We start from the raw sequence: 19,577 nt of genomic DNA, 5'->3' as shown, positions 1-19,577 counted from the left end.
GGAGGCTCTCCTGGCCTGGGCTCAGTGCCCTGTGCACTCCCTCCGCCCAGTGGGTGGCTGCTCCCAGTGAACCGAAAGGTCCGACTTTTTCCAGCTGTCTCCTGGGAGTTGATGCCTGTGGATTACAGACAGGATGCCACCTGACCGAGGAAGGGTCCAGGGGAGGGGCTGGTCTCAGGGGGTGATCAATAACAACAAGGCAGGGGTGGGGGTACAGCTCAGGGGTAGAGTGCGTGCCTGGTGTGCATGAGGTCCTGGGGCCAGCTCCCTGTGCCTCCGTTAAGAGGGAAAAACCCTGGTTGTAATCACCAGAGACGTTACTTACTAGGCATTAAGTCGGTTTCAGGTGTTTCCTCCCAGAAGCCCTCCCCTGCCTGCTCTGAGCCCGGCTGGCATGAAAATCAACTGTGACAACTGTATTTTCCTATGGAGGGTTATGACAGTATCTCCTTTCCCACATGCTTGTCGAGAACCTTCCTGCTGCCCCACCAGGAGTGGAGTCTCAGTCCCCTGCCCTCATACCTGGGCTGCAGGTGATTCAGTGCCCTCGGGCTGCCACACTGGGGGGAAGTCCAGACTGGAGACCTGGGGCCAGAACCAGCCCGCCAGGCCCTCCCTGAGGTCCCGACCCCGGGAACCCTGGCACACAGGAGCATGGTTTGGGGGTCATTTGTGAGACAGAAATAGACCCAGTCTCTCAGTGAGGAAGGTGAGGCTCAGAGAGCTGGGGGTACCCTTGCCCAGGGCCAAAAAGCAAATGAATAGGTGAGTTTGGATCCAAACCCAGTTTGTCAACTTAAAGGCCCAGGGTTCACGCGGCTAACACTTTCTCCACCGGAGCTTACGCAAACGTGTGTCTGTGAGGCTGCCTGCGGCCAGGGAGAGAGGAACTCAAAGCTCTCTGCTGAGGATGCAGAGGGAACAGCGCTGGTGGGGGGTGGGATGGAGACCTGGGCTGGACGGGGCACCTGTTGGCCGGGGGTCTTGGCCTTGCCCTCGGCCTCACTCTCTTTGCTCATCTGGCACCTCACACACTCATTCCTTTGTTACTGTTTCCTGAAACACCTGCTGTTCGGAGGCTCCGATCAGGCAGCGGAAGTCAGACGTAAAGAGAGTTCCTTGCTGTCGGGGACCCCCGGTCCCATAATTGTCCACCACCATCCAAGCCCCACCGCGCTGGGACACCCTCAATCCAGTAGATGAGCCGGGTTGACGGGCAGGTCTGAAGCTGTGTCTGTGGAGGCTCCAGAAGGTCAGCCCATCTTCCCAAGAGAGCAGAACCTCTGCCTGCCTGGCTCAGTGCTACAACCCTTTCCTTGATGGGTAACAAAGCCACTGACACGTCCAGGGTGCTCTGTTCTAAGCCCAGATGATACGTATTGACCGAGCGAACCCTTTATGCCCATTTTACAGATGAGCAGGACTGAGGCAGGGCAAATGAAGTGCAGGAACTTGCCCAGGTCACCCTGTCAGCAGGGAGAAGGGCCTGGCTGCCTGGCTCTGGAACCACAAGCAGTGGGTGCTTGGGAAATGTCTCCTAAATGATGAACCAGGATAGTATTTGGGTGGAGACTGGGTCACAAGGAGGTGTGTGGTGGGCAGGGCAGCAGGAAGTGGAATTCCAGGTGGTGATAAACACTATCTGCGGCTGGAAGCTGGGCTGCAGGTTACGGGGGAGCCCACGGGGCCCTGGGGGAGAATGCAAGGGTGGCTCCAGGTTAGGGACGGGGGTGTCAACAGGCCCCCGGCCCTGCAGGCCCCATCCTACCATGCTATGTTTCAGTCTGCAGGGTGCTTGCAGCCGGCAGGTTTTAGGTGGCAGAGAGGTAAGGACCTGGCACTAAGAAGCACTGAGTCACATGGTGAGAGACACATACTCTTTTCAATTATCAGTCAGTCCCTGAACAGACTGAGATTCAGTCTCAGCCTAATGATGACTAATGTCCTTTTTAACAAAAAGAGCAGCCCTCAGGTTCAGAGCCTTGAAGGGTGGCTGAATCTATCACTAGTTTCAGAATATTATTTTTTCACTGTGTTCACTGTTATAGTCACCTTCCGCTGACTCCAAGTGATACTGTTTTGATGGATATTAGGTTTATCTGAAAGTATCTGAAATTCCCAAATCACGGTGGCTTCAGTGAGAGACGTTGATTTCTCTCGCACAAATGGAAGGCTGAGGTAAGTCTTCTGAGGCTGCTAGGAAGTTCCATGACCATCAGGAACACAGCCTCTTTCTATCTTGTTGCTTTACTCCCTCATGGTCCAACATGGCTGCCCATGCTCCAGCTCTCATGCTTGGATTCCAGCCAGAAGGAAGGAAGAAGGGGATGCTGAAGCACACGTCCCCTCTCCTTTTAAGAATACTTCTAGAAAGTTCCAACTACCACTTTTGCTCATAGGCAGAACTTCGGCTGAATGACCATATTTTTCTGTAAGCAGTCAGGCCTGGGCGTGGAGAGGGGCCTGCAGATGGAGAGATGGAGGGAGGTGGTCTGGGGAGGAAGCAAGTGCTTGCTCTGGAAAAGAGATTGAAAGGGCCTGAGCAGGCAGGGGAGCTGGAGGCAGGGGAGCGGGAAGGAGAGGTGGAAGAGGATGGCTGCCTGCCTCCTGCTTCCAGGGCTCGGGAGGCCTGATGGGCAGCGTTCCATCAGCCTGCCTCTGTTTGCTTTGGGAGTAGGAGTGGGGTCAGGGCCTGCAACTGGGTTTAAGAATGAGGAAGGTTTGGAGCAGAGGTGGAGAAGTTGATGGGGGTCAGGTCAGAGGTCAGTAGGTCAGAAGCTGCTGGGAGGGACCCCCAGGTTCTGCTAAGCACAGGTGATCTTGAATAAGTGAATGAGCAAAGCCCTAAAGAGGTGGGACTCAGGGGGAGGGCTCAGGACTGCATCCTCACAGCACAAGAAACCCACCACCGTTCTGTCCCCTTTGAACGGCGAGAGGAAGCTGTTCCCTGTGTCTCAGGGCTGTAAACAGCAGGCAGATCCTGCCAAGCCCAGCACTCCCTGCACCCCTGTTGGCTGTGCTCCCTGTGGTGCCCTGATGCCAAGAGCAGGACCAGGCCCAGGAAGGTGACCTCGAGGACGAATGAATGAACGAAAGGGTAGGAGCTCCCCTGCGTCTGTGCTCAGACCCTGTCCAGCGGGTGTCGCTGGAGAAATGGAGGGTGGAGGGTGGAGGGAGGCAGCTCCTGGTGGCCAGGGCTTGACTTCCCCAGATAAAAGAGGTGGGGACGGAAGTGTGGCTCGTGCTCCACCCTGACTCTCTGGGCGGGAAGCCAGCAGATGGGCCTATTTCCAGAATCAGCAGTGCTTTCAGCAGAGTATTTCTGGAGCGCATGAGCCTTACTCTAGCTTTCGGGGTTGCTCCCACCCTGGGCAGACACCTGGCCACTCCCGCTTCCTGGTGACTGACTGTGGTGAGACGGCAGCAGCCTTCCCCTGGAGCCTCTGGCTTTGTGCCCCTCACCCCGAGCTGGGCCACTTTCCAGGCCTGCTGTGCCTGTCTGGGCACTAGAAAGTTCTGCAGGGCAGGCTGGCTCTCTCTTTCTGGCAGAACAACTGGAGACCTCACTCTTCCACCTCCTGCGGCAAGACTCGCCACCCACGTGCTAATCTCCGAACTCCCCTGTGCCCCCATGTCCCTATGGGTCAAAAGGGAAAAACAACCTCCCTTAGCACAGTTCCAGGTTCCTGTGAGACTAAGACAAGAGGCAAGCCCCAAAGCACTCAAAAACCCAAAGCTGCTAGACAGCCTTAAGTGGTGTGCCACCTTCTTCCTAAGTGTGTGACCACATTTTTTTCTTGTAACTCTCCAGAACCTGCCTGGAACCAGTCCCACAAATCTGCTTGCTGCCTCCTGAACAAACCCTCCAGTTTCCTGCCTCCTGGCCTTCGTCATTCTTGTTTCCTGTGCCTAAACTGCTCACCATCTGGCAAACTCCTATTTATCCTATGAAACCCAACTGAAAAGACCCCTTCTCTGAAATACAGATGTCCTAGATATTGCATGGGCCTTGGAGGCAGGGGGCTTGGGTTCCAGTCCTGTCTCCACCTTGAGACTTGACAAATCACTTCAACTCCCAGGACGCCGGTTTCTTCACTTGTAGTTGTTTCTGTTTGTCTCCTCAACGTCAGCAGCATGTTTTATTCGTCTCAAGTCTTCTTCTTCCTTCCCAGTGCCTAAGACTGTAACTATCCCGCGATAATAATAAATCAGCACTAGCTTCTAGGCTCTGCTGTTGGCCTTGTCCCCCAGCAGCCCTAGGGGAAGGCAGAGGCCCCCAAATTTACTCACAGGAAGTGCAAGGTTGGGGGTTCAACACCAGTGAGGAGTTAAGTGCTTGTAGGCAAAGGCGTGACCCCTCCCGCACTGGGGCCTCGTCCCCGCGTGGCTCCCAGCACTGGATACACAGGGCTGTAAGGACTCGGAACCCAGCTGCAGGGACGCAGTGGGCATCAGAGGCGGCCCAGTGTCACCCTCCAGGAGAGGGGAGTGCCGTGCCTCTCCCTCAAACAGACGCTCCGTGAAGGCGGCTCCCGACGTACCTCCTGCCTGACAATGTCTCCCGTATAGTAGGTGCTCGCCGAACACTTGCTGGAAAGTGAGCGAATGAATGACTCTGGGCAGGCTCTTTACCTCAACGTCACTCCTTCACCTATATACATTTCACCAGGCGTCATCTGTCTTTTAAACTTGTTTATATTTTTTGAAAAGTAGACATTTTTAGTTTTTTAAGTGGTCACACTGATCAGCCTTTTGCTTCTTGGCCCTCTCCTTCCTCTGCAAGATTGAAGTTTTCCCAGGGTTTGCATCATTTTTAAAAGAAATTCATATTTTGTAGTGCATTGGGAATTTATTTGGGTAGGAGCGAGGTAGGGTTGGAAGAATCTTTCCCAGTTGTCCTAACCCCATTTATTGAATTCTTTTCTCATTGATTTGAAACATTTTCTAAATTCTCATCTGATTACCATATGCCTTTACTGCATCAACACCAGAAAATCCAATGAAACTGTCTGGAAGACATTTCTAAAAAGTGTCATCACATGTGACGGTGCCCAGAGACAGAGCAAGCTGATTCAGTTACTCAGTGATGCTTGTCTCTCGGCTCTGCTGTCTGCTTCAGCAGTGTCATCGAGATTACCAGACGGTGCAGGGACAACGGAGGCCGCAGGCGTCCTCGTGTACACACCTGTGCTTTATGAACAAGTCAGTCCTCCCAGCATCCCTTTGAAGCTGGTCCTCTAATACTCCATTTTGCAGCTGAGTTAATTGGCCCAAAGTCACACGGCTGCTAAGGAGCAGAGCCGGGATTCAAACCCAGGCTGTTGGCTCGAGGACAGCCTCCTTGGGATGCCCTGCCTCTCGGTGGCACTGCTCACTTTACCTCTATTACATCTACCTTATTCCAACTATCCCATGCCTCCACAGGGTCCCCTGCTGTGTGACAAAGATGAGTCAGTCTCCTGGTCAACCTATGTACTCTCAACGTGTATTTCTGTGGTCTGTGGTCTCTGGTCTGGGCTGTGGACATTAGTGGGGCCAGATGACAGAAGATGCCGCGGCCTGGCCGGACTCGTGTGCTCCTTGGTGAGAGGCATGGGGGCTGGTTCCCCGGGTATCATCTGGTGCCTCTGAAGACCTCGGGGAAGGAACATGTGATGCGAGTTTCACAGCTGTCATTTAAACATGCGGAGCTATTCAGGAATAAAGAGTGACATTTAGTGACCTTTACCACGTGCCAGTAACACCCAGACACTTACCACCACTTGCAACTGGGAGCGGGAGGGTCCCATCAGACAGGCAAGGGAGATGCAGAACTGGGCTCACCGTGGGTCACCCAGCTAGAGGGACGCGAAGCGGGCAGCCCCCGTCTGAGCTGTCAGCCCTTTGATAAAAACCTACCAAATGAGGGCACGGACGGGCGGACGACGGATGGGCAGACGCGCGAGATGGCTGCACATGTCAAGAGCGCTCAGCGCAAAGGGTGCGTGCTCCTGTGCAGGTGGCACCAGCCCTGCCAGAGGGGCGGCCCTGGGGTGGTCTGTGGCGATTCAGGGGCGGGGGTGCCTCCCTGGGGTCCCTGGCTGGGCCTAGGCAGCGTGGAGGGCAAGTCCTGGGTCTCGCTCGCCGCGGGCTGAGGTGGATGGAGGGGCCCCTGGGCCCGTGTGCTTCCTTCCCTGTGGCTCACTTGCTCACCCGCTCCCTGAGCGCACGGTGGGCCTCCGCTCACTTAGCTGCACGCACCGGGAGCCGCGCCTGGTGGGGCTCCGTCAGGGTGGGCAGGGTCCGCTGCGGGCGGATGGGGGTCGGACAGGGCCGCATCACACTGGCAGCCTGGGCCGGGCCGTGGGGACGGGGGCAGGTGTCAGGGAGCGGGCGGGCTGCACGGGGCAGGACCCCCTCTCGTTCCTCATGGTGCTGAGGGGCCCGGGTACCTGCAGCCAGGTTTCTCCAGCCCAAACCACCCCCCGAGGGAGCAACGGGGGACGGTTTATTTATAACATTACTTCCACGCACACGCTGGGCCCGCTATGAGCTCATGCTTCCAGCCCTCGTAATCTGTAAAACGCCAGTAAAATTACAAATGAGAGAGAAGCCCACAGAATGGATAACTCAGATCATGTAATTAGTTAATTTAATGTGAGGTATGATTGTTAAAATTGTGGTAACAATACACATAAAACTGACCCTTTTGGCCATTTCTAAGTGCCACTGGGTACACGCACCATGTTGTCAACAGTCACCGTCACCCATCTTGAGAACTCTGTCATCTCCCCAACAGGTGTTCTGTCCCCTCAAACAACATGCGTTGTGCTGAAACCAAACCATCACCTCATGTCTAGAGACTGTCACCAGGCGGGTTTGGGAGATGGTGCCCGGGTGACCAAACGGCCCGCCACATTCTCCTGGTCCAGCCACACCAGGAAGGCCTCACCCACGCCCTGACCGGGCCTCTGCTCCTCGGTGACAATCACACGGTGGGTATACATGTGGGACTCTGGCCACAGGGTCTTAGCTTAGTCATGGACTTAAACTGAGGGCTTCCTGGATGAAAATGGTTTCAAGAGCGAATTTTCCCTGCGTGAGAATCTGTGCCTGACTCAGCAGCTGGAGGGAGACAGGCGGCGAACCTGCGCCAGGCCTGCCTGTCCGGGGCCCCTGGGCTGAGCAGGCAGCCCGCAGCACTGGCTCAGGACGGTCGCCGTGGAAATAGAAACACGCAGCTGAGCACTACGTGCAGAGACCTCGCTCTGAGAGCGCAGCCGGGTCTGCAGTATGACGCGGCTGGCTTGCCTTTCTGGCTGCTGACCGGGGTGGGCGGTGGGGGCGAGGCAGGGACAGGCCGAGGCTCTGCCGGGGCGGGGGGACAGGGGCCAGTGCTCAGATACACACGGGATCGCGCGCCCCAGGGAGGGGCCGGGGTCTGCACCGCGGGCAACTGGGTGGATTGCCCTGCAGCACAAGGCACGGAACTGGGCACAGGTCGGGGGGTGCCGACTCTCAGGTGCATGGGGGGCAGAACGCCTGCCCACATGATACCCACATCCTGATTCCAGAAAGCTGTGATCTGCTCCCTCCTAAAGCAAGTGCTGCCCCCAGGCTGCTGACAATGAGGGTCTGGGGGAGAAAAAGGCGTGGGAGGCACCGGGGAGAGATGAGGCCAAGGTGCCCCCCGCGAGGAGCTGAGAGAGAAGGGTGGGCTGCTGTAGGACAGGGTGAGGCGTCTGAGGGGCGTGGCCAGGGGGAGGGAAGCCAGAGCATTCCGCGGAGAGAACATTAAGTGCCCCAAAGGCTGCACAAGACAGAGTACACGATGGGACAGGAAGACTCCCGCTTCAGCGGTGCAGCCTGGGGGTGGCCTCAGGGGCGCCAGGGCGGAAGAGCGGTCAGAGAGCCAGTGGGGAGAACAGGATGGGTGGGGGGCTGCCAAATCCCAGCCTGCAACGGAAGAGCCTGGAGGGGGCGAGGACCCTGCAGGGCAGACTGACAGCCCCTGTGTGCGCAGGAGCAGGGCTGGCTGTGGTGAGGGGGATGGAGGGACGGGAGGAAGGCTGTGAAGCCGGGAAACGTGCGGGGCCAGAAGAGGGAGCGATCCTTTGCTCCAGGATTGATCAAATCCTCCTTCCTTGGCTGGGGAACCTCCTGCAAAGCACAGATGCTCTTCCCCAGGGGAAAAAGGATCACGAGAGCAAATCGTGGCTTTTAACTTCAGCTTTCAAGTACACCACAGCCTGTGTGCACCTTCAGAAAAGTAAGTTGTACGTGACTGCCAAAAAAAAAGAAAAAAAAAGAGGAATAAACATTGTCTCTTTGGTGATGTTGCCATGAGAAATCCTTGTCCAAAAACTGCAGCAACTCCCTATTCAGATTGGGTGTCGCTGACTGGTCCCCACAGTCACAACTCCGACTAGCCGTCAATCACGTTGTCCCAGGAGGGGTCATGAGACCCAGAACTCCTGCGTGGGAGCAGCTGGAATCAGCAGCAGGAGGGTGCTGGGGGTGCAGGTCACCTTAGACGTGGGGTGGGGCTCGGCGTGAGGATGGACTGCCGGGCTCGTGTCCCGACACCCTTAGAGCAGCACGGCCTTCAGCAGAGCTGGGGGTCTGCGCGAACTAGTGCTTGTTTTTGAGGTATCTGAAAAGTGCCACAGATCCGGGCACTTAGTGTTTATCTAATGGTCCCTTTCGGGGCGATGGAGCCACAAGGGGCAGAGCCCAGGATCAGACCCAGGTCGGGCTCGAAGCCCACACGCTCTACGGATCTCCAGGACTGTCCCTGCCAACAGTCCACGCGACACCTCGTACTGTCATCTGGTGGACAATCGAAAAACGCATTCTAGAAAACGGGGACAACACAGACCGCATTAAAACCCGTGTCACCCAGGAAACCGCTCTCAAGCCTGCTGTGTGCCTCCCCACTGCTCGGGCCCATGTGGGCTTCGGTGCTTCTCCCGCATACTTTCATCACGCTCTTGCCTTTGGTTACAAAGCTGGGAAACTCCGTGCTTCCGGAGGGCAGGCAGTTGGCTCAGGCTGCCCAATGCCTGGCACAGCACGGACACAGGGGCAGCCTCGTGACCAGCGATGGGCTGAACCGAGGGATGCTGCCACCTGCCCTTGAGCTCCCACCTCTGGGGGCAGCTTCGTGCGCAAATTCCTGTCACCAGGCTCTGCAGCTTTGCCCAGTGGCCCACAGCCGCCAGGGCCAGCCCACTCCAGGCCCTGGGGGGCGGACAGCAGACACTCTCTCACTGTTGCCCTTTCTGTCCTGGAAACCACAGGGATTGGCACAACCTCTGAAATCTGTCTCTGCTCAAGTGTAGACACCTACTTACCAAAGTGATCCATTAGCCAAGCCACTCTCATTCGATGGCGATGATGTGTGTTACCACAGAACCAGCCCTGACCCGAGGCCTGGAGAGGCAGGTGCTGCTGGCAGGAGGGGGAAAGTCCAGTACCTAACACAGGCCAGGTCACGCTGTTCCAGGACAGAACCCAGGCTCAGCTCCTTGGCAGCACCCCAAACTTGTGAACTGATTTTCCGGGTCCACGGAGCAGGGCCACTCTATCCTGTTTATACTAGCTCCGAGCACAGGTCCTGACGTTGTAAACATCCACCTGAAGGCTGGGTGCACAGCTTGGCGGGGAGCATGGCTGGGATCTCAGCAACCCAATCTCAGCCTGACGTCACACCTGGCTTTGCCAAGGTCACAGCTGGGAGGCGCGCTGGACGGCCACTTGACTCTCTGACGCCTCCGGAGGTGGGCAGGCCCAAAGCCAATAAAAGCGGCCCTCTGGCTGACCAAGATCTGCTGAGGGACACACTCCCCTCGTTAGTGGTTCCTGGAGCGGACGTCAAGTGCAGCCGCCTGCTCACAGGCTGGGCTTGGGATAGCCGCTACGGGGCATGAGATCGGCTACCGCGGGAGTTTGGGGAATATGTAAAATGAAATCATCACTGAGAATGGTAACTCCTTTGTAATGTGGAGGTCTCTGCTGTAAAGGTGTTTGCTTTAATAAGATTACTTTAGAAACAGGAAGATTACTTCTCAAAATCATAGGATCCAGCTCTCTTGCCAATTCTGATTATCACAGAATATGATAAGACAATGATTTTGATACAAAATAGTAATAAACTGTGGAATCACAGGGATCATACTTCAAAGAACTGGCACCAGTCAAGCGCTGTCTGTCCCCGAGGCTTCTGAGCATCTCACAGGGTCACCTCAGCCCATCCGCACCACCGTGCTGTCCCTATGCCCCTCAAAGGAGGCTCGGCTCACTAGAGGGTCGAGACCTGGGCTGTGGGAGGTCTTCCAGTCCTCGGTCAGGGAGCACCTCACCCCCATGCCACCTGCCCTGGCATACGGATCTATCGGGACAGCCTCAGCCTCGAAGCCTTTGGGCCAATGGTGGGGGCGGCTGAATGACTCAGCAGTGACCAGCGTGGGCTCCAGAGAGGAACAGAGTAACAAAGGTCACAGCCGCTAAGTCTTAAGATTCCTTCTGTGTGCTGGACATGGTTCCACATGTCCCCCTGTCGAAACTCGTTTAACAGGGACAGGAGCAGCTCCCTCCCAGGGTGACCACAGTGCCCAAAGCACCGCCGGGCACAGACGAGCGCTCGGGTGCGCCAGCGATGACTCGAAGGCTGGGCTGGCTCTGTGAGTGCTGGCCCTCACCCCTGCTCCCTGCCAGGTCTTGCCGGTGCTGGCCTGGACAGGGCTCGGTCGACCTCCAGGGAGGAACTGGAGTTCAGACTGTGCAGGTCCACGAGGAAGAGCAGCTGGGTCACGAGGAAGCTCTGGAGGTGGGCGCGTTCAAGTTCCGTGACTCCAGGGGTGCAGGGTCACCGCCGCGCTCGCTCTGGCTCTGGCGGGCCCGGGCCTGCTGATCTTCCTCCACGAGGTCCGCCACCAGGTTCAGCCGGCAGGCCCTGAGCGCCCCCACCAGGTGGGACACAGCTGCGTCCTCCTTCCTGCTGTTCCTCCAGACCCTCAGCGACTCCCTCACCTGTTCGGCCAGGTTTCGGGGATACTTCTCCTCGATGGCATCGATCTTGGCGTCGGACACTTTGAGTTGACGAGCCAGTCTCCTCCAGTCCTTCCCCACATTGTCACAGATGATGTCAAATGCTGCACGCAGGTCTGGGGAGGGAAAGGACACAGTGATTCACCAGAGGTCTGGGGAGGTCCTTAGGAGGCAGGTAACCCCCAACCCCTGCTCCCAAATGGGCTTCTCAGAGATGACCCAGAGGTCCCCCTGCAGGGGCTGAAGTCACCCAGCAGCAGAGGGGCCAAGGGAAGGTCCCAGAAAGCCCAAGAGTATGTATGGCAACCCTGGGAAACCAACACCCACCCCCCCAGCTCTTCCTTCAGAATCTGCCATGCTGACCCCTGGTCTCCAGGCCCTGGCTACTGTGTCCTCATCTGCTGAGAGCAGCAGGCCGGGCGCTACAGACTCTACAAGGCTGTTTCTGGAATTGGGGGGAGCAGGGAGGAGGACAAAATGCTTCTTGGGAGGCTCCTGCCAAGCTGCACCTCCAGCTCCGAACCCCCAAGACGCTGTCGGCCTGAGTGCCAACTCCTCCAGCCCCGAGAGCCTTGTGAGGTGGGTACTCGTGTTACTAGGACCATTCATCCAGATAAGAAAACAGGCACAGGGAACGGAAGTCACTGCCTGAGGTCCTGCAGCTGGACAACAGCAGAGCCAGGACGTGAAACCTTGACGGTGTAATGCCAGAGTCCGTTCTTAACCATTACGCAAAAACTGCCTTCTGGGGCCCTGGGTTCAATCCCCAGTACCTCTACTAAAGGAAGAACATCTAAAAAACCCAACAAAAACACTGCTTCCTGGAAAAGAGCAATGTAAAATTGTCTCTCATCAACCCACCAAAACCTGCGGTTGCTCTTCTGGTGGACTTTCCTCCAACATACAGTAGCTACACAAATAAAAACACACACACAGACATACAGGTATAAACCTAAAATGTTAGGGTCTTTGTTTTGTGGACTACCTTTCAAGTGTATTATTTCAGTATCTTTCCTCTGTCACTGAATATGCTCCAGAACATTTTTTCTGTCCTGTTTTGTTTGTCCAGCTGTGTGTGTATAGTCACCTGAATGTATTGAATGCATTTATATATAGAAATCTGAACTTGACTGTTCTCGGGCAGAGCTGTGCTGTCCAGTTTGCCATCGACAAGCACCAGGCCTTACGGAACGGTACCTGGGGTGTCACGTTTATATCCTTTTTTTGGTTCAGTGACTAAATGGCTGATTCCAGGCCATAGTTCTAAGTCTGTGAGGGATGTCCCCAAAGCGTCCCCCAATCCCCTCCCCTGGGCTCTGAGAACACAGGGTTGTGGCTGAGAAACCCAGCTACACTCCGGTGAGGGTAGAAAAAAAAGGGCGTGCCTGAGAGCAGGTGGGAAGCCTCTACAGCATTGACTTGGCCCGAGAGATAGTGCAGTGGCTACTGCCGCCCACCCTGCGGCCAGGCTGCCTCCTCCAATCCTACAGCTCCTTAGCTTATCGGCTGTGAGTCTTCGGCAAGTCCCTTAACCTCTCTCTCAGGCACAGTCCCTCCACCTGTAAAACGGGCATGATAGGTAACAGTACCTAACAGGCCTATTGTGAAAGGTAAATATGTTAAGCGCTTATGGGGATCACTGGCACGCTGTAAGGCCTGTGTAGAGTTACGGTGTCCGCATTATTCTCCGCCGGCTGTGGAGAGCGTCAGCCGGACATACCGCAGAGGTGGCCCAGGCGGGCCTAGCTTCTTTCCGGGCCGACTCCTCCCCACCCAGGAGGTTAGCAACGCCCCTTTCTTTCGAGTAGTTTCCAATTCACCTGGAGGGAGTGGGGCAGTGGAGAAGATACTGAGGCTGAGGGGGTAGGTGTCCATGCTCTGCAGCTTAGGCTGAGTTACCTTTTCTGAGTTTCGGGTCTCCCAGGGCTATTTAGAGAAAACCGACGCAAACCGAACCCGGAAAAGGTCAGGCGCCGGGCAGATTGAAACTAGGCTGGGCCAGCAGGCCCCGCCTCTCTGTTTCCCCGGTCCCTCCACCCCACCGGCCCGGCCCCCAGGACCCAGCCCCAGCCTGCCCGTCCGCCCCCGGCCCCTCTCGGCCCCCACTCCTCCGGGCCCTCGGCCCCACCTCGCTCCTCCGGCGCCGCCCCGCCCGCCGCGCCTGCCTCGAAGTCGTCCAGGCGCCGCAGCAGGTCCTGGCGCCGCAGGGAGACGAGCAGCTCGCGCAGCAGCACGGTGTGCTCCGAGCTCAGCTCGTTCTGCTCGAGCAGCACGGAGAAGAGGTCCAGGCCGCTCTGCACGCGCTCCAGCTTCCTCTTGCCCACGCGGCTCTGGCACAGGAACTTGAGCTCGGTCAGCTCGCTGCTTGACAGGCCGGTCGACACCGAGTGCAGCAGCAGCAGGAACGGGTCCATGGCGGCGGGCGCGGCAGGGCCCGGCCTCTGCGCGCGTCCCCCGCCCAGCCCGCCGCCCGCTCGCCGGCCCGCGCCTCGCGGCCCCGGCCCGCCGCCTCCACACACGCCCCTCGCCCCACGGCCTCGAGGATCCCTCCCTCTTTCCGCGCCCCGGGCTGGCCACCGGAAGTCTGCCCCGGAGGTCTCGCGAGAACCTCGGGACCCGCGCATGCGCCCCGAACTCAACGCCAGCCATTTCCGCCTGGGAGGCGCGCGGCCGCCACTAGGGGGCGCCCCAGATAGGCTGGCGGCGCGGGGCTGGGACGGTCTCCGCGCCTGCGCTCTGCAAACCTTCTCCCTCCCGTTAGAGACGCGCGGCCTTGAGGGTCTGCAGACCTCGGGCGCCGGCTGGGAGCGTCCGCCTGGGTTTCCTGTGGAATTTTGCACTGCGGACGCCGATAATAAGTGCATTTATTTATTAACATTTGTGAAAACGCATGTCCTTTCGTTCCCCGTGGGCATCTGTGTGCGGAAACGACTAACCAGAGGTTTATTTAGGTTTTAAAGTTTAATAAATCCTTGTGTTTAAAAATAATCGCCAGTATTCTTTTGACTGCTTATTAGCATTTATTGAGGACCTACTGTGTGCCACGCAGTAGCTTCTGGAGACAAATTCGGGAACAAAGTGTGGAAGCCCCCCACCTTGCCCCGAGCTTACAGCATCAGTACACAGGGTTACACAGTACAGATAAAAAAGTGCGCTAAGCCAGAAGTGAACAAGGGCCAGGGCCAGGAGGATAGAGGGTGGGGAGCATGGAGGTGGGGGCTCCGCACGCCGAGAGGGCACGGTCGGAGCAGGCCCCGCGGGGCAGGTGCATGAGCGGGGGTGCGGGGCCAGGTGTGCAGGTGTGGGGCGAAGAGGGCGGGGCGGGGCCGCCGCAGGCGCAGGAGCGCAGAGGAGGGCCCAGGTTGCAGGAGCAGAGCTGGGGAGGCAGGGGTGGTCGGCGAGGGGAGGGTTGGGTTAGAAGGAGCCAGGTAAGGACCGGCTTTAATGCCCTTGAGAGGGAGTCCCTGCAGGGTGTGGGCGGAGGAGTGAAGCCGTCTGAGTTGAAAAAATATGTATATAATTGCGATATAATTCACGTTTCATAAAACTCACCCTTTTAAAGTGTACAATTAAGTGGTTTTTAATATATTCATAAGGTTGTGCAAACCTCATCGTTAGCTAATTTTAGGACATTTTCATCACCCCAAGCAGAAACCTGGTCCTCATTAGCAGTCATTTCCTTTCCCGTCCTCCTTCCCAAGCCCCTGGCAACCACTAATTTACTTTCTGTCTCTTTGGATTTGACTATTCTGAACAATTTCTTATACACGGAACCATAGAGCACAGGCCTTCTGTGCCGGGTTTCTCCCCCGGAGCGTCACACCTAAGGTTCACCTGCGCTGTAGCCTGCGACAGAGCTGATTTCCCTTTTCTGAGTCAGTCTTGTTCCTTTGTGTGGACAGACCACATCTGCATAGCCAGTCATCAGTGGGCAGAGTTTTCAGTTGTTTCTGCCTTTTGGCCATTATGAATAATGCCGCTCATAGTGAGGTCTGAGTTACATTTTAAAGAATCTCTCTGAATAAAAAAAAAAAAAAAGAATCACTCTGCCGCTGGGTAGAATCCAGGTGAAAGAGGTGAGTGTACTTGGGGCAGGTGCAGTGGAGGGGCTGAGAAGGGAAGTCTTTTTTTGATTTGGGGTGTATGTCAGTGAGAGACGCTGAGGATGCTTGAAAGATGGAGCGTCCACTGACCGACCTGGGGTAAGCGTGGGTAGGGTGGGTTTGGGGGAGGACCTATTGGAGATGTTGACTGCACAGTGGGGTGCACAGGACCCGGGTCTGGGACAGAGATCCGGGCAGGAGATGTGAATTTGGGAGTATCTTGCAGATAGATGGTGTTTGTGATGGTTAATTTTACATGCCAACTTGCCTGGGCTAAGGGAGGCCTGGAGAGCTGGTAACATTACTTCCAGGTGTGTCTGTGAGTGTGTTTCTGGAAGAGATTGGCCTTTGAATTGACTGAGAAAAGCAGATCGCCCCCCCCCCCACCGCCCAGTTTGCAGAATCCACTCTCTCTCCTTGAGTTCCATCAGTCTTTCAATTTTCAGGCCTTCAGACTCAGACTGAGCCACATCACCAGCTGTCCTGGCTCCAAGCGTGCAGATGGCAGACCTTGGTCTCCGTAACGTGAGCCAATCTCAACAAATCTTTTCATCTCTCTCTCTCTATCCTACGGGTTCTGTTTCTCTTGAGAACCTTGACTAATACAGTACTTAGAGCACAGAACAAGGGCACTTTCGGAGGGAGAGAAGAACGGAAAAAGTACCAAGGTCTGAGCCCAGAGGGCGTCCAGCTGTCAGGGAGACGTGGCGGAGTCTGGGAGGGAGGCTGAGGTGGGAGGTGATCCAAGGAGGGTAAACCACATCCCCATCCCTAACCCCGCTGCAGGGTTTCTGCCTTGCACGTAGCATCTCCCGACTTACAACACACTCTGCTTCCTACTCTGTTTCTTGCCTGTCTCCCTTGCCAGAGTTCAAGCGCCCAGAACACTGTCTGACACTTCATAGGAGCCCACAAAATCTTTCTGACTGAATGAATCTTGTATAAGTCTTGGTTAATTTGAATCTCTGTTAGCACAGTGATCGCTACGTCTGACCTGTTACCTTTCAGTCTATATCTTATCTTTTTATCCTCTTTATGTGATCTTTCTCAGAGCAAAAATTTTAACTTTTGATGAAGTCCAGTTGATCAAATATTCCTTCTATGGATGGTGCCTTTGGCATCAAGTTTGAGATCTCTTTGCCGAACCTGGATCCCAAAGATTTCCTAGTTTGTTGTTTTCTTTTCTGTAAGTTTTACAGTATGACATTTAATCTGTGATTCATTTGGGATTATTTTTTGTATAAGGTGTAAGATTTAGATTGACATAATTATTATTTTTTCCTGTCGGTGTTCACTTGTGCCAGCACCAGTTGTTGAAAAAACTGTCTTCTCCCATTGGATTGCACCTGTACTCTGTCAAAAATCCTTTGAGTATATTTGATCTATTTCTGGGTCCTCGATTCTGTTCCGTTGACCTCTGTTCCTATCCCTCCACCAATGCCACCCTCTCTTAATGCTATTTAGTAAATCTTAATTTTGCATAGAGTAACTTCTCCAACTTTATTTTACTTTGTTGACTGTTTTAGCTATTCTAGACTCTGTGTCTTTCCTTATCAATTTAAAAATATACTTGTCTAAGTAAAAAAAAAAACCTTGCTGGGATTTTGATAGGAATTGCATTAAACCCATAGTCCAGTTGGTAGATGTGACATCTTTACTATGTTGACTCTTCCAATCTATGAACATGGTATGCCTCTCCATTTACTTAGGTCTTCTTTGATTTCTTTCGTCAGCATTTTACAATTTTTAGCAAACAAATCCTGTACATGTTTTGACTGCATACATAAGCACTCAAAGTAATTTCCTTTGGAGTAATTAAAAATGCCATGCTATTTGAAATTTTGCTTTCTGCATGTTCATTATAGAAATGTGATTAGTTTTTGTGTGTCGATTTTTTTATCCTGCAATCTTGCTGAACTCGTTTGTTAGTTCAGGAGTACTTTTGTTGTGGTGTTTGTTCTGATTCTCTGGGATTTTCTATGTAGACAATCACAACATCATGCCACCTGCAAACAGAGTTAGTTTGTTTTACTTTCCAACCTGTATACTTTAAATTTCTTTTTATCACTTTATTGCAGTTGCTAGAACTGTCAGCGCTGTGTTGAATAACTGTAGTGGGAACAGACGTCCTTGTCTTGTCCCTAATCTTAGGGGAACGCACTTGGTCCTTCACCAGTTGTGATGCCAGCTGCAGGCTTTTTTCAGTAGATGCACTATATCAAACTTAGGTAATGCTTCTATATTCCTAAAAAAAAACTGAGGGTTTTTCCCCCCTTGTTTAAATTATAAATGGGTGCTGAATTTTGTCAAAAGCCTTTTCTTAATCAATTGATAGAATCACGTGATATTCCTTTAGGTTGTTGATAGGGTAGGTTACATGGATTAATTTTTGCATGTTGAACCAGACTTGCATACTTGCAATAAATCTCACTTGGTTGTGGTGTATAATTCTTTATGTATATATATTTGAATTTTTTGCTAATATTTTGTTGTGAATTTTTGCATTTAAATTCATAAGATAATTTGGTTTATAGTTTTTGTATTTTGGCATTGGTTTGTTTGGTTTTTTTTTTTTTTTTGGTCTGTTTCTGGTTCAGGGTAATACTAGCTTCATGAAATGAGTTGAGAAATCGTCCATTCTCGTGTATTTTCTGAAAGAGGTTGTGAAAATTTGGTGTTCATTCTTTGAATATTTGGCAGACTTCTCCAGTGAGAGTATCTGGGCCTGGAGCTTTCTTTTGGGGGAAGTTTTAAATTGCAAACTCCATTTCTTTGATGGTTATAGGGCTGCTCAAATTGTCTATTTCATCTTGATTGCATTTGGTACTTCGTGTGGTTTTGAGGAATTGGTCCGTTTTTCTAAGCTGTAGAATTTATGAGCATAGTGATGTGTAGTATTCCCTTAGATGTCAGTCCATTTGGGTTTCTGTAGCAAAATACCGTAGACTGGGTGGTTATAAACAACAGAAATTTATTTTTCACAGTCTGGAGGCTGGATGTCCGTGATGAGGTTGCCAGCACGATGGGGTTCTGGTGAGAGCCTGCTCCAGAGTGCAGACTCCGACTGCTCGTTGTAGCCGTATGTGGGCTTGGGGTTTGTTTGGCTCTTTTTTTTTTTTCTCTTGGTTCTAGTTTCTTGAGGCAGGAACGTAGGTTATGTATTTCTAAGGTAAGCATTTAGGTTTTGTGGATTTTCCTCTCAACATTGCTTTAGCTGTGTCCCACACGTTTTGATATGTTGTCTTTTCATTTTCACTCATTTCTGGTTATTTTTATTTCCTTCGGGACCTTGCCTCTGGCCCTGGATGCTCTGGGAGGGCGCTGTGCAATTTACATGTGCCGGAGGCTTCCTTGCTGCCTTCCTGTTGTTGATTTCTGGTTTGATTTGGTTACGGTTGCAGAATGCACTCTGGATGGTTTCCATTCTTTCAAACTTGTTGAGTTCGTTTTATGGCCTAGTATGTGGTCCATCTTGGTAAATGTTCCCTGAGTGCTTGGAAAACACAGTGTGCTCTGCTGCCATTGGGTGGCATGTCTACAGATGTCAAGTAGGTCCTGGAGACCCAGCAGTTCTGCCCACTGGGAGGATTTCTCTTCACCACTGTCCTTTGAGGATGCCCCAGAGAGGGGCCGCAGTGCTGTGAGCACCTCCTTTTGAGTGGTACCTGCTTGTTGTGAGGAGCCTCCTGTAAACCAGGCGAGGGTCTTCCTGTTCACAGGGATTGCCCCGTGAAGCCGTAGGTGAACGAGTGTACAAGCCTCTGTTCGAGTCCTGCTTTAAATTCTTTTGTTCATATACCCAGGTGTGCAACTGCTGGATCATATGGTCATTCTATGTTTAATTTTTTTCAGAAACCTCCAAAGTGTTTTCCATAGCAGCTACACCATTTTATATTCCTACCAGCAATGCACAAGGTTTCCAGTTTCTCCACATCCTCACCAACTCTTATTATTCTGTGTTTTGGGATAACAGGCATCCTAATGGATGTGCAGTGGTGTCTCATGGGTTTGATTTGCGTTTCCTTGATGACCAGTGATGCTGAATGTCTTTCATGTGCTTATTGGCCATTTGTATGTCTTCTCCGGAGAAATGTCTATTCGAGTCCTCAGCTCACTTTTACTTTAAATTGTATTTATTTATTTTTATTGAAGTATTGTTGACTTACAATGTTCTGCCAGTTTCTGATGTACAGCATAGTGATTCAGTTATATTTATGTATATTCTCTTTCATATTCTTTTTCATTATAGGGTATTACAAGATATTGAATACAGTTCCCTGTACTGTACGGTATAAACTTGTTTATCTGTTTTATATATAGTAGTTTATATCTGCTAGTCCTAAACTCCTAATTTATCCCTTCCCCTACCATCCCTTTTGTTTTCTATGTCTGTGAGTCTGTTTCCATTTTGTAAATAACTTCATTTGTGTCACCTTTTTAGATTCC

General features: G+C 53.2%; 1 protein-coding gene across 3 annotated transcripts; it reads right to left on the bottom strand.

The window, feature by feature from the left end:
• Positions 1–4,829: 4,829 nt before the first annotated feature.
• On the bottom strand, positions 4,830–13,625 carry FADD (Fas associated via death domain). 3 transcript variants are annotated; one of them, XR_004323473.1, is made up of 3 exons: positions 13,157–13,625; positions 9,333–11,144; positions 4,830–5,690 (listed from the first exon to the last, which is right to left on the bottom strand). XR_004323473.1 is itself a non-coding variant. In XM_032490078.1 (2 exons), the coding sequence occupies exons 1-2, from the start codon at positions 13,440–13,442 to the stop codon at positions 10,789–10,791; spliced, it is 642 nt and encodes a 213-aa protein (XP_032345969.1). In that variant the 5' UTR covers positions 13,443–13,625; the 3' UTR covers positions 6,615–10,788. The 3 variants fall into 3 exon arrangements, 1 of the variants encoding a protein (XP_032345969.1); XR_004323474.1 differs by lacking the exon at positions 4,830–5,690 and adding an exon at positions 6,615–8,263; XM_032490078.1 differs by lacking the exon at positions 4,830–5,690 and having other exon boundaries at positions 6,615–11,144.
• Positions 13,626–19,577: the final 5,952 nt, after the last annotated feature.

This window comes from Camelus ferus, chromosome 10 (genome assembly GCF_009834535.1).
Source record: "Camelus ferus isolate YT-003-E chromosome 10, BCGSAC_Cfer_1.0, whole genome shotgun sequence".
NCBI lineage: Eukaryota > Metazoa > Chordata > Mammalia > Artiodactyla > Camelidae > Camelus > Camelus ferus.
Note: the sequence above shows the minus strand (reverse complement) of the source record. Positions and strands in the feature narration are given on the sequence as shown.